The 15,368-nt window shown below is 45.4% G+C and overlaps 1 protein-coding gene across 1 annotated transcript in view; it reads right to left on the reverse strand.

Moving 5' to 3' along the window:
* The window catches only part of LOC148542913 (protein kinase C delta type-like), a 108,068-nt gene that overhangs the window by 66,089 nt on the left and 26,611 nt on the right, over nt 1-15,368 (reverse strand). The window contains exons 6-7 of the mRNA XM_088460598.1: nt 10,065-10,203; nt 5,852-6,007 (exon numbers count right to left, since the gene is read on the reverse strand). Coding sequence (XP_088316724.1) covers nt 5,852-6,007; nt 10,065-10,203 — 295 coding nt within the window. The remainder of the gene's footprint in view (nt 1-5,851; nt 6,008-10,064; nt 10,204-15,368) is intronic.

The following is a 15,368-nucleotide window of genomic DNA, read 5'->3' on the forward strand; positions in this document are numbered from 1 at the left end:
AATTGGAAAAAAATTGTATAACAATAGGGAAATTGGTTCAGGGCTATTCTGCAAGTATGCGACAGGTGTTTTCTAGAATTGATTTATAGCGGCAGGTGCACAATTGCAGAATTTTTTAAAATTTACTTTAGGGACTTAAAAATATGCTAATACCCATTTTCATGTACCCCAAATTTGATGGGACCACTTAAAAAAACGAAAAAAATAACCTAAGTGCTCTTCTGCAACACTTCTTCAATGTCGGGAAAAAAACACCTGCTGCGGCTATTTAAATCCCCGACTTTCATTTAAAGGCTAAAACGGGGGTACCCATAGTGTTCCCCCATGTTTTTACAATTTTAGGGGGGTCTTACAATTTTTTAAAGGAAAAATTCGTAACTTTACGCAAATCCAACTTCAGAGTTTCCCGTTTTCGTTAATTTTATATTGAATACGGGGATAAGCGGGAGCGCGCCCGATACTTTAATGCAGGTAAAAACTCCGATATGAAATGTTAACTTCGACAGTGAAGTTAACGTTTCATATTGAATACCCCTCTAAAAGTGGTGATTCGCTGTATCTGCAATGTGAATAAAATGCAAAATGTAAAGGAAAAAAACTATACAATACATTTCTCAGAGCTGCTCATTAGCGATGGGTGACTTGCACTGTATGTAGTAATGAGGCTAGATGTATGAGGAGACATCTATATGTCAGTGTAACGGGGTCCGGCTGGCAAACCAGGTGCAGACACAGACCTGGATCTGGAAAGATCCTGGTTGCCAAAATCGGGGACCAGTGGCAGCCTTAGGCATGGCAGTGCGTCTGGATCCTGGAATCCCCACTGCCTAAAACAGACATGTGGAGAATGGCAGATGGTCTGAGTCTGTAAGGAATCAGGTCCCGTCAATCACAGCAGACCAATTCGGAAATGGCACTCAAAGCAAGCCAATCACGGCTAGCCGCGTCACTAATCCAATATGGTTACAGCGAGCCGCTTCATCGCCAGCATGAGGTGCCATAGAGGAGTCCGGTGGCAGAGAGGGAGAGTAGAAGAACACCCAAAGATTGAAGACCTAGGAAGAAGAACCCGAAAGTCCTGGATGACGGCAACTATTACCAAGAGTTATAAACAGGCTGCCGCCCACCAGGTGAGGACAATCGAGCCTACACTCAGAAGAGGGGTTGATGAAGCCGTCGGAAACCATGGTGCAACAGTGGCCATTTCTAAAGAGCTTAAACTGGCACTGTACATGAGTTGAAGGTTGGGGAAGACATTTGAAGCCCTAGGGTTGTGAAGGAAGCCCAGAAGTCCTAAGGCAGCAGTGGCTGCCCCTTAGATGAAGACCACTGAAAGCCCTAAGGCAGCGGGGAATAGCACGCTTCAGGTGAACACAGGGTGGGCGAACATGGTGGAGCCAGGTGTGGCTCAGTCAAAGATGACAGGACTGGTACATCCAATTGTGTCACATCTGGGTTTGGGCACAAGGCCCGTGGGCCCCATCAGGCACTAGTCCTGGAGCATAATAGGTGGGCATTAGGGCCAGTAGTATTATTGAAGGCCCTTAGGTGGGAAGTAGGCCTGATGTGCAGAGAGCATTAGGCCATGTAGGAACAAATAGCTGGCTCCTGGAAAGGTGGGAAATAGGCCAGAGCAACCATGGGTATTAGGCCCTGTATCCTATTGACCCTGATAGGTAGGCAACAAGACTAAGGACAGCAAGCACTATAAGTATTGATGGAATCGGTATGATATCCCGGCTGCCTCATGGCCAGGAGTTCGAATCCCAGCAGCAGCAGCCCAACAAACCAGCAGAGCCCGGCAGTGGAAGCCCGACAGCGCTGGAAATCCCGATCGTCCTAAGGTAAGTATCTACTAATCTAACCTAACCCCCCTAACCCTCCTTAGGGGTGCCTAACCCTAACCTCCCCACCTGTGCCTAACCCTAATCCCCCCTCTTAGTGCCTAACCCTAACCCCCCTTCCCTGCTGCCTAAACCTTAGTCCCCCGGTGGGTGCCTAACCCTAAGTCCTCCCCGGGGGGTGCCTAACCCTAACCCTCCCTCCCCCTAGCCTAACCCTCCAGGGGGGGTGCCTAACCCTAAATCCCCCCTGGATGACCTAAAACTAACCCTCCCCCTGGCGGCTGTCCACTCGCGGCGCCTGGCATCCCTTCGATCGGGATGCCAGGCGCCTGTCTCCCGGTGTCGGGGAAATGACTGGCGTCTAGATATAGATGCCCGGCATTTCACCCTCGCCGGGATATGACAGTCGGGAAGCCGGCTGCCGGTAGTAAGGCAGCCGGCTTCCCGATTGTATACCATATTGATTTACCCCCCATTAATAGGTGAGCATTCAGTCCGAGGTTGCAAAGGGCAATGAGTCCTTTAGGTATTTTTCAGGCACACTGATAGGCAGACACTAGGTCTGGGGTATGGAAGGGCACTAGGTCCTGTAAAAGTTGTCATTGGTTCATGGATGGGTGGGTACTAGGTCCAAGTTTAATGTGTGGGCCCCAGGGCCGCCATCAGGGGGGGACTGCAGGGACTGGAGTCCCGGGCCCGGACACTTGGGGGGCCCGCTCCTACCCCCCTGCTACCACACTGTAAAAGTGAGTGCCGGCCGCCCTCCTGCTCTGCCTACCTACACTGCAGCCGACCCACACATCCATTTGGAAAAAAGTTACAGCACTGCCGGGACCCGCTCCTTCCACCATACTGCGGCCACCCACCACTACCCCAAGAGGCTGCCTGGCTGCTGGGCCGTACACACGTGCAGGCTGTGCCTTGAGCCAGCATTAGCATCTGCCGGGAGATGCTGAGTCAGAGAGGAGACTGATCACTGAGACTGAGAGCCGATGAGTCATTAGGAAGCTCCGCCCCCACCCCAGTCATTGCAGTGTGTTCAGGGACCCACAGCAGCGTCAGGCAAGAATCATGATGACAGCAGCACAGCAGAGGAGCAAACTGCCAGGGAGCAGGACTGGCCAGCGTTGTTAAAGGTTGGGCACAGTGTGGGTGAGAGGAGGGGGCACAGTGTAGGTTTTGTAGGTGAGATGAGGTAAGGAGGGCACAGTGTGGGTGACATGAGGGGGCACAGTATAGGTGAGATGAGGTAAAGGGGGCACAGTGTGGGTTAGAGGAGGGGGCACAGTGTGGGTGACATGAGGGAGAACAGTGTGGGAGACATGAGGGAGCACAGTGTGGGTGAGATGAGAGAAGGGGGAGCACAGTGTGGGTGACATGAGGGAAGGGGGAGCACAGTGTGGGTGACATGAGGGAAGGGGGAGCACAGTGTGGGTGACATGAGGGAAGGGGGAGCACAGTGTGGGTGACATGAGGGAGCACAGTGTGGGTGACATGAGGGAAGGGGGAGCACAGTGTGGGTGACATGAGAGAGCACAGTGTGGGTGACATGAGGGAGCACAGTGTGGGTGACATGAGGGAGCACAGTGTGGGTGACATGAGGGAGCACAGTGTGGGTGACATGAGGGAAGGGGGAGCACAGTGTGGGTGACATGAGGGAGCATAGTGTGGGTGACATGAGGGAAGGGGGAGCACAGTGTGGGTGACATGAGGGAGCATAGTGTGGGTTACATGAGGGAAGGGGGAGCACAGTGTGGGTGACATGAGGGAGCCTAGTGAGGGTGACATTAGGGAAGTGGGAGCACAGTGTGGGTGACATGAGGGACAGGGGAGCACAGTGTGGGTGACATGAGGGACAGGGGAGCACAGTGTGGGTGACATGAGGGATAGGGGAGCACAGTGCGGGATATGGAGCACAGTGGGATACAGAGAAGGGAAGGCAGAACATATAGGGGGAGGCACATACATACAGATATAGGAAGGGACAAGACAATATATGTTTATGATGGCATATATTTTATAACGGCTTTTTTGCTGTTCAAGCTAAGTCTGCCGGGAGTCAAGTAGACAGTAAAGTCAAGCTACTGCCCAGAGGCAAGTGAGGATCCAGCGCTTGGCAAGCTGAGGAACGGCGCTGACCCTTGCGGGGAAGGGCTGGCACAGAGGGTACCCCGCTGTGCCCGCCAAGGTCGGCAGAGCAGGTAAGGTCCCAGTGGGACAACCCTTCCTCATTATCACCCTAGACCACCAGGGTGTCGGGCTTTATTCCCTGGGCACACAGGGGCACATAGCAAAGCCAGGGCCAGTTGCTTGTGTTCGCTTCCAGTTACCAGCTAGTCCCTCACTATCCCCCCACCCCCTTCTGCAGCACAATAGAGTGAGTCAAGTCACTTCCCATTCAGCTGCCCAGGGCCTTCCTCCCACTTCACCTCCTACATAAATACGCCGCAATAAAGTTTTTCTTGTGAGCCGGCACGGCGTGATGTCAAGGGGAGGGGGGGTTTGAGGCAGGGCTAGGGGGGCCCTGCCTATTTTGTCAGTCCCGGGCCCCACAGTTTTTGATGGCAGCCCTGGTGGGCCCCATAAATAGAACATGCTGCATGTTAATTAACCTTGTCACCTAGGCTTTGCATCTCCCACTGTCAGGCCCACAATAAAGGTAGGCTGTTGGTAAGGTTCTACCACTGTACTATTGCATGGATGTGTAACTGCATTATAATTTTGCTTTGTAACTATTGCTGCATTCTTGGTGTAAATGCCTTGTTTGGGAGTATAGGGGTAGTGTGTGTTAGGGAGAGCACTACACCCAGCCTGGATTCTTGTTCACCTGGTCAGCGAGAGATAGGGCCATGATGTATGTATGAGTAGCCAGGTTGTTGTGGGTGGCACATGCTAGACAAGAAAAGTGTATTGCAGCCATGTGGGTGGGCTGTTGTCTTGTGTTTATTGTGATCACAAGCTTTCTTCCAGTGAAGAGACAAGTTCCCACCTCTGCCCTAACTGTGTGGAGTTTGTATATTCTCCCTGTGTTTGCGTGGGTTTCCCCCGGGTACTCCGGTTTCCTCCCACACTCCAAAAATATACTGGTAGGCTAATTGTCTCCCATCAAAATTAACCCTAGTGTGTGTGTGTGAGCATGTGGTAGGGAATATAGATTGTAAGCTCCACTGGGGCAGGGACTGATGTGAATGGCCAAAATATTCTCTGTAAAGCGCTGCGGAATATGTGTGCGCTATATAAATAACTGGTAATAACAATAATAAGAGTGCGTCTGGTGAATCTATGTTTTATGTGTTTACAAGTGCAGCATCCATGTAAAACCAGCACTGGTACAGTCGACAACTGTTATCTCTGCTTGCTATTTGTAGGTATATAAATACAAGGGTCCATGATGCTGAATACACAGGTATGTAACGTGTCACCCTGCCATTACTGTCTCTCTATGTTGTCACACTAACATATTCCATTGTTGTGATTTAATATGTGCTTAGTAAATTTGTTGTAGTTAGAATTTATAACTATTTTGTGGGTTTGTAATGGTGTATTATACAAATATGTGTCACCTCTATTTGTGTATTTTGCTAACTCAGGGGCCTATTCATCAACAGAATTACCGCAGCTGTAATCAGTGCTGCGCATGCACCGGTTTTGTGACTGTAACAGCGCATGCGCAGCACAGATTACAGCTGCGGTAAGGTAGTGTAGAGAGGGAAAAGTATCTATTTTCTGAAAAGATGTCATCGCAAAAATTACAGCTTTTCGGAATAGACACTTATGCAGAGGATGAATGATGAATTCCAGTGGTACTTAGGTAGTACTAGAGGAATTCTGCGAGTTCTACACCTAACTACCTCCATCGATTTTTTTAGTTATGATGAATAAGCTCCTTAGGGTGTTACTCTTTGTAAAGGTTTATATTTATATTTATCCCTTATATTTCCTGTTTCTCATATTAAATGAGTGATCTTGTAACCTGAGCAGCATACTCAGCACTTACTCACACTCACCTTTTCAATGATGTCTTGCGCATCAGGATGTAATGAAAAGCTCGGGAGGTCAAGCAGCCTGCACAGGAACGGGGATTCTCCAGTTAGCATTTGGAACAGTACGATTCCAAAGGAAAACCAGTCTGCCGCACTGTTGTACCCAAGGAAATCTTCCATCTGCCAAAATAAAGACTTAATTTACTACATACTATAGGTTATTCTCTATAATGTAAATATAAGTCTAAATAGTAAACTCTGTACATATACCACACATTGGTGTAAGAGTAATATTTCCCTGGTATAATCCAGGAATCCAAGGGCGTATTGGCACACCGGGAACATGGAACAATTCCCGCTGGGCCGAATGGCTTGGAGGTGCCCCAGTCCTCACTCTCTCATGGGGGGGTTGCTCATGTTGCTGATCTGATAACCAAAGTGATCCATGAACCGGCCTGTATTGGAGCCTGACAGCTGCCGGAGGTGTGACCTCCAACCTGCACTTGGGGTTTATCTCTGCTAGGAGTGGTATGGGTGTGTTATTGGTGTGATATGGGTGTGTTGCTAAAAGTGGCTGCATACAGAGATGTTGAATCGCTCACATTGGAGGCCATACTGATGCAGATGATCTGCACCTAGCATAGGGCTGGTGCAAGTTTAAATGGTGCAACCAATAGTGGCATCTAATGGTGCAGTACCATTGGGTACAAAGACACAGTCACCAATGAGATTGCGTCCACCTCTGAATCAGGCCCTCTGTGCTTAAGACACACAGAAATTACTGTATACGCATACTGTATTTAGGCCAGAAGTAACTATCACACCTTTTGAACAAGGCTGTAAAGAAGGAGCAATTGAAGCAGGCATCCTGATAGTTTTCTATGGGGACAGCATTAAGGGGCTATATACCAATCTCATCTTTTTACAGCTTGTATCCGTTAGCTAAGGCCTTCTAAAGATGGTGACACCCCACTTTCCCCTATGAGAGTGGCCTGGCAAGGAAAGAAACATCTGATCCCTCCATGGTGGGCTGGAAAGTTTCCTGATAGTCAGAACCCAGAAGTAAAGTACTGTATATACTCGAGTATAAGTCGACCTGAATATAAGCCGAGGTACCTAATTTTACTCCAAAAAACTGGGAAAACTTATTAACTCGAGTATAAGCCTAGGGTGGGAAATGCAGCAGCTGGTAGTGCCCCCAGTAGTAATTCCCCCCTGGTAGTGCCCTCAGAAGTAATTCTCCCTGGTAGTGCCCCCTGTAGTAAGCTGATTACAACAAACACACAGCTGCCGGTGCCGGCGGCTGTGTGTTTGGCAGTGTGTAGTGCTGACCGAACTCCGTCCGGTCAGTGCTACACACGCGGTGCAGCTGTGTCATAGAGACACACTCTGCACCGCGCCCCGCATGGTACGCTACTCAGCTGCGTACCATGCGGGCATGACTCGAGTATAAGCCGAGGGTGGGAAATGCAGCAGCTGGTAGTGCCCCCAGTAGTAATTCCCCCCTGGTAGTGCCCTCAGAAGTAATTTCCCTGGTAGTGCCCCCCGTAGTAAGCTGATTACAACAAACACACAGCTGCCGGTGCCGGCGGCTGTGTGTTTGGCAGTGTGTAGTGCTGACCGAACTCCGTCCGGTCAGCGCTACACACGCGGTGCAGCTGTGTCATAGAGACACACTCTGCGCCGCGCCCCGCATGGTACGCTACTCAGCTGCGTACCATGCGGGCATGACTCGAGTATAAGCCGAGGGGGTGCTTTTTCAGCACAAAAAATGTGCTGAAACACTTGGCTTATACTCCAGTATATACAGTAATAACATTAGCTTTCACTTTACATTTTACCATTCTCAGATACAGGGGTGTAAGTTCATACCAAGTTCATACTATAGATGGCGTTACTTATCGGGCACAAACTCTGGAAAGTTTTGCTTTTTGGAACTTGGTGCATATGGGGAATGGGGTCAAACCTCCAAAAAGGCATTTTCAGAGATTTTACCACATTTTTGGTGTTGATGCATCTCACCCACTCTCTCCTATACTAGAGTTGGGTTATAAAAATAACTGGCTTGCTACTGGCTAGGAGATGTATAGGGGGTGCAGCTCAGAAGTGTCCAAGCTCCTGCATTCATCTCATTACCCCATGGTTCCTGTGTACTCCAATGTATATAATGTGAGTACAAAAATCACCCATCTATTCTTACTTCAATCCATACTGAATGCTGTTGCTGCAAAACTGATTTATGTCTTCTGACACTCCACCACTCTGCATATTCCTACTGTGGCTATATCCTAATTGCAGAACCCAATTCTACTTACTCATCCTCAACATCAGACAACCCCTCTACAACTCAACCCTTTATACATTTCAAACCTCTTCATGAAATACTCCCCCTCATGGCCTTTTAGATATCCTTCTGACATCTGCCTCAACTCACCTGTAAGAACCACCTCTATGAGACTCCTGTGGGCCGCGGTGCAGACTGTGTCTCTGTGACACAGCTGCACCGCGTGTGTAGCGCTGATCGGACGGAGTACGGTCAGCGCTACACAGCACAAACTCACAGCCGCCGGCACCGGCAGCTGTGGGTTTGCTTTAGCAGCTGATGAGAGTCAGACAGACTCTCCTCGGCTGCTGCTCCTCCCACTGCCAGAGCCGGACATCTTCCGGCTCCCGCAGTGGGTAATGGGAGTGACGTCATGACGTGACGTCACTCCCATAATGCAAAGCAGCGGACGGAGGAGCTGGTATCGGCAGCGGGAGCAGGAGCGGGTTTCGGGTAAGTGGGTTTTTTTTTATTTTCATTACGTCTCTACTGTGGGGGACGGGGGAAGGTGGAATACTACTGGGGGCACTACAAGGGGGGATTACTAGGGGGGGCACTACAAGGGGGGATTACTAGGGGGGGACAACTACTGGGGACACTACAGGGGGTAATACTACTGGGAGCACTACAAGGGGGGATTACTAGGGGGGGAATACTACTGGGGACACTACAGGGGGTAATACTACTGGGGGGCACAACAAGGGGGGTAATACTATTGGGGGCACTACAGGGGGGGAATACTACTGGGGGCACTACTATATTTTTAAAGACATTTTCCTTAAATACCATTATTTTAGTATTCATGAAGTAATTTAACACAGGAGATATCATTGATATCCTGGTTAAGTCCCCCTGCGTTAATTTCCATACTCCCCATACATACAAATATGCTATTCATCAAATTCCAAAAATTATGTAGTTTCGGAGTTTGATGGAGTTACTATCCGCCACTGTGAGGTGGCGAATAGCAGGCGAGACTTACCTGCTTCCAGCTGGACAGGTCCCCCGGCATCTTCCTCCAGCGCTCTGGTCCGTCCTCTGGCTCCGGCGGCAGCTAAAATGTACTGTGGTCTGCTGGGAGAACACGTGTCAGAGCAGACACCAGAGCCAGAGGCGCTGCAGCGGGCAGGTAAGTGCGGGACAGGGGAGACATTTTTGGAGGGGGGATTGGACACACACACACAAAATTACCGCAGCTAAAGGTAGTGCTGCGCATGAGCTGGTTTTACGAATGTAACAGCGTATGCACAGCACTGATTCCAGCTGCGGTAAGGTAGTGTAGAGAGGGAAAACTGTCTATTTCCCGAAAAGTTGTCATCGCAAAAATGACAGCTTTTCAAAATAGATAGTTGTGGGGAGGAGGAATGATGAATTCCCCCGGTAATTAAGTAGAACTTTAATTAGGAGAATTTTAAGTTATGATGAATAGGCCCCATATTATTGTAAGTTTGGAGAATTTTTAGACCTTTTTTATTTTATATGGGTTATGTATGATTCATCCACAGTGACAATACCCATAGTCAGAATTTGTGAAATAATGTTACAACTGTGATGACATTACACTGCTCATATTCTGATCAGCAATATTCTCCATGGTGATGAATTACCTACAGCCATTTTACATTATACAATACCAAATGTTACACAGCTTTTTTCTGGTCCCTTGAAAACCAAGAAGTCTGATGCTCCCTCTGTCTCTCTTTCTAGCTATCATATCAAATATAAAGTAGATTGCACCCCAATTTTGTGGTACATTATTGTGTATATATTATCAAGGTAAATAGCTGAGATATGTTGCATTGATACACTATAACTGTGGTTAGGTCACCCAGAGTAAGACATGATTACTATCTGTAGAAGTGTACTTGCTATTTAGCATTAATATTATCATATAAGACATCCTCTATAACTCACCTCGGGGGCAATATAGCCTGGTGTCCCTGCATAGCCAAAGGCGACCAGACCTCCATGCATGTTGTTTAATGCAAGGCCCAGATCTGCAATTTTAATATGGCCTGCGCCATCGATGAGGATGTTCTCTGGTTTGATGTCTCTGAAAAAGAAGATTCTACATTTACTTTCTGTCCTATAACTATTTCTATCAACATATAGGATTGATTCTGTCAGTAGAATATGCTGTTAAAATGGACAATCACATGATATAACTTGCAATTACATCTTTCAATATGCAATAAAGCGCTTTAAGGGTTTATCCATCAATCAATTTTACTAAATCCAGTATGTAAGTAAAACAGTACTTTAGTGGGACTTTAAACAATAAAATATGATCCCTTAACAGATGCGCATAAAAAACCTGTAGCCTGGTTCACCGTTCCAGAACTAGCTTCACCACACACTAATAGAATAACATGCAAAAAATATATCTGGAACAATTGTTCGGCGCTGGCTTAATTAATTGTATATACACAACGATACTTAGACTCCTTGTGTCTTCTTGATACAAAAGTGTAGGTGTCCACTTTTAGGTCCCTTCGAGCTTCAGCTCATATTAGGCAGGTTTCACAATATAAAAAAAAGGAAACAAAAGGAATAAGACAATCAGAAACTGTTCTGAACAAATGTTGTTAGTCAATATGTAGGTCACAAAGTCCGTATATGATGGATTGCTAGAGCATACCCCACTCACATGTGGTAGAAGTTAGTAAGGCATATAAAGGTATCTTTGCCTATCCCTTTCATCCAAATATTCCCCCAAGGTACTTCAAAAGATAACAGGGTAGTAGTGCGTACCCCACTTACAATTAGTTTAGATTCTATGTTCTCATCAAGGTTTCTTTTTCTTTTCAAAAGAAAACTCCTTAAAATTTTCCACCATCAAAAGTTCAATCTCCTCTCACATAGACATCAGATATGTAAAGAAGAAGGAACGGGCCATATGGCAGAATAAAAGTATATGATTTATTGAAAAAATATTATTAAAAAAATCAATAGGTTTTTATAGATGCGGCTTATGCATAGGATGCAGGAATATAAAAAAATCATATGTAGATAAGAAGACTGTAAATATTGAGATTAATTGCATAAAAAAACATGTTAAAGATTTTATTACGTGTAATACACAAAATGTAGTATACGCCATTCAATGCAAATGTGAAAAATGTTATATTGGGGCGAACATCTAGACATTTAAAAGTGAGAATTGGAGAACATTTGCGAAATATACGAAAGGGCCTTGAGTCTCACTCCCTCTCTGCACATTTTAAAAAAGAACACCAGTGCTCTACAGAGGGTATAAAAAACTTTTATGGGATGAAAGTAGTAAAGAATTCAAAAAGATACAAATATACTAAGTCTCTTTTGGCAAAAGAGGAAATTAAATACATATTTAATTGCCAAATACTTTCACCCAGGGGTCTCAATGAAGATTTTGAGGTAAAATGGTTCCTTTGAATCATATGAGATTTTATATTGTGCCTTTTATATGTTTTTTTTTACTATGAGGATTGTGTTTTATTATTTTATCTATGTGTCTCAATGCAGTTATATTTTAATTGAGGTAGTTTGCATATCCCATGTTAATATTTTAGTGTGTATCTATTTGTTTTTATATACATCTTCATCATTTTTATATATGAATACATTGTACATTGGTAATGTTGCTCTTTTGTTTTATAATTGTTTATAATTTTATCCATTAGTATTGTACATCTATTTTGATAATTTGTACTATATTTATTATAATTCATTTATAGTAATTTATTATTTGTTTACATGTATGGCTACTCATGGTGGTTTTTTGTTTAGATCACCAAACTCTAATATTGGAATCTCAATATTTATATCAACAACAAATGGCGGACTATTAAATTTTGGGACCATTCCACAAAAGATCTGTGATATGAACATTGCAGTCAGCCATTTTGTTGTAGCAAACGAGGACTTTTTTCCTGATGAACGGGGAAGCATTGCGTGACCGGACGCAGGAGGAGAACGAGGGACAGTTTTGATGAAAGTAATGCCGTTCTTTAAGATGCCGGCGACGTCACTTCCGGAAGCGAATCCGGAAATTGGCAGTGCTGGAAGCACGTGGGGAATCGCGTCTGCGATCTGGATGAACTATATACATACACAGAGGGAACCAGTATAGAGATGACCTATACAGGTTATAGGATGGTCTTTTTACACAGCTGTTAATGATTAGCCTTATTGGAGAGGGTATTTAGGTTAGTGAGGTCCCATGCACCTTGAAAAAGATCACGTTTGCTGATCAAAACGCATTGGTGGAGGGACCTTTTGGACACGGTATGTAGTGATTTTTCTTGTAATTCTTTTGTTCTGGACTGATTTGATTTGAGTCGGTTTGGGTGGAGAATTCGGATATTACACTATACTGTACCTGAATCCATATATACCAGCTTTTGTCCAGCATTTGCTTTGCAAGAATGAAATAATTCCCTGTCACTTTTTTAATAATATTTTTTCAATAAATCATATACTTTTATTCTGACATATGGTCCGTTCCTTATTCTTTACATATCTGATGTCTATGTGAGAGGAGGATGAACTTTTGATGGTGGAAAATTTTAAGAAGATTTCTTTTGAAAAGAAAAAGAAACCTTGATAAGAAAATAGAATCTAAACTACTTGTAAGTGGGGTACACACTACTACCCTGTTATCTTTTGAAGTACCTGTTGGGGTAATATTTGGATGAAAGGGAAAAGCAAAGATACCTTTATATGCCTTTCTAACTTCTACCACATGTGAGTGGGGTATGCTCTAGCAATCCATCATATACGGACTTTGTGACCTACATATTGACTAACAACATTTGTTCAGAACAAGGGACCTAAAAGTGGACACCTACACTTTTGTATCAAGACGACACAAGGAGTCTAAGTATCGTTGTGTATATACAATTAATTAAGCCAGCGCCGAACAATTGTTCCAGATATACTTTTTTGCAAGTACTTTAGTGGGAGTCCATTCCTTGGAAGTCCCACCGATGTAGTTGACTTCTGTCAGGTGCCTCTGCGGCTTTGAATTATAGAAAGCATTTCAGATGCAGGGCTGCTGACAGCATTGTTGGGTACTGGGAGGGGGTGTGGCCAAATCATGGAGCTGCGACTATGCTCCTCCAATAAGCCCGTGCCCGGTTAAAAAGTACCCGCTCTCCCCTTGGCTTTCCTGGTCGGATGCAGTGTCAGACTGGCCCATTAGTGTTTTTATAATCTGTTGAGGCCCTCACTTGTTTCAAGTGGGGCCCCAGTTTTGGAGCTGTAGAGAGACCTGTGCCTATAAGAGACCTGGGATCTGGTTACCTTGATTCAGGATTATTGGTGCTGTGGCTGTCCATGCCATTTATGTGCTCCATGGTGACTGGCCCCTCCTGTGAAACCAGCCACCAATTAGTAGCAATCCTTTCCTTGTCCATCACTCCATTACTGTCTCCTTACTCTCTCCTCTCTCTTCCAACCCGGTCCCTCTCCTCCCTTCTAATTTATTGTTTTATTAATGTGTAGTGTTTAATAAATGTCCCCATTTGTAAACATAGATACTACACAGTGTTTGCCAAACTTATTATTAGAGATGAGCGGTTCGGATTATAGGAAATCCGAACCCCTCCAAATTTAGGGGATCCGAAAACAAGCCAGAACACAGAGATCCCGTCGTCGGATCGCTGTGTTTTGGTTTGGAAAGCTTCCTCTATCGGATCCAATCAGCGGCCGCTACCATGGTAACAGGCTGCTGGTAGGCTGAGAATGGCAGTCTCTCAGCCAACCAGCGGCCTGTTAGCATGCTGGCAGCCGCTGATTGAATCTTGCAGAATCTAAGTGCTGTCACTGCCCCCTACCCTCTGGCCCCGACACACTGCTGCAAATTTTGCCCTGACCTTGCCGGCTTCTCCTGCTGCAGACCGCTGGTAGTTAGCCGAGTCCCGCTAAGCCAAACCAGCCACTTAAGGTTCCAAGGTGCGGCTTCAGACAGCTCCTGTTAGTGACCGGCCGCTGGCGACTGCTGACCCTTGCTGCAGCTAGCGGTGGGTGCCGCTAGCTCACTTGACCCCTGTCCACCAGCCTCATGCTAACAATGCGGATAGAGCCCGGACAGCTTATCATCGCTGGCTGCAGGCACCAGACCCTGCTGACCGGTCTGGAGTGCTGTGCACGCTGTAGGGGTCCACATGGCTTCTGCAGAGCCATATGGGTGACAACATTAAAAACTTTTTGGAATCCCCCACGTCAAGAAACAGGATCCTACATTGGTAAGTACCTGGACTCACTTACCTTAGATTCAAACACTCACTTAGGACTGTATAATTGGTTAACTATTTCTATTGCATTTGGCAATCTGACTCCCCCACCTTGTTTGTTTATAATTTGTATACTACAGTAGTTGCATCAAATATATTATTATTATTATTATTGTTATTTTTGCATATCACCCATCTACACCAGTATTGTCCTTACTTTTCATTTGTAGTAACCACCAGTATATTGTATTGTGCCTGAGGTATAAGAGCTGCTCATTATTGACAAATCAAATTACACTGGTACTATAAAATCCATTGATTAATTCCATAATTTATCTGCTACAGTACCTATAGGTGAACTCTATCTATATAAATGACAGTAAATTAATGTTATTGAGGTTAATAATACTCCAGGAACAAAAAAAAGCCCAAATTATGTGATTTTAGATTTTTTTTGTACATTTTTCTAAAAAAATCCAAATTCAAATCCAAAACCAGTCACTGCAGGGTTGGCAAATCCAAATCCAGACAACGAATTAGAACCAAATCCAAATCCGTGAAAATAGTCCGGTGCACATCCCTACTCATTATCAATAGATGCATAGGTTTATTTGAAACCAATGTAACATATCAGAGGAATAAAAGGGGTTATTGGGCTGATACAGAGAATAATTTATTTATTTTATTTATTTATTACCAGATATCTATATATTTATATAGCGCACAAATATTCCGCAATGCTAATAAGCACTTGTTGGTGGAGCATACAGATGTGTCCTGCTACATCTTTGCTGATCATGCTACAAATGTGCCCACGCAATGCACCATGCAATTATCTGCAGCTGCATTCGCTATGCTACGCTATGGCGTGTACTGCGATCACACCATGCATTCCTAAGGCAGTGCGGGTGCAAACACATTGCACGTATCTGCTCTCGGGCACACACCTTGCACCACGCGTAAGCAGCAAAGAAGTAGCTGGACAAATCTGTATCTTACATAGGTA

The sequence above is a fragment of the Taudactylus pleione genome, unplaced genomic scaffold (assembly GCF_031769625.1).
Source record: "Taudactylus pleione unplaced genomic scaffold, aTauple2 ptg000007l, whole genome shotgun sequence".
In the NCBI taxonomy this organism is placed as follows: Eukaryota; Metazoa; Chordata; class Amphibia; order Anura; family Myobatrachidae; genus Taudactylus; species Taudactylus pleione.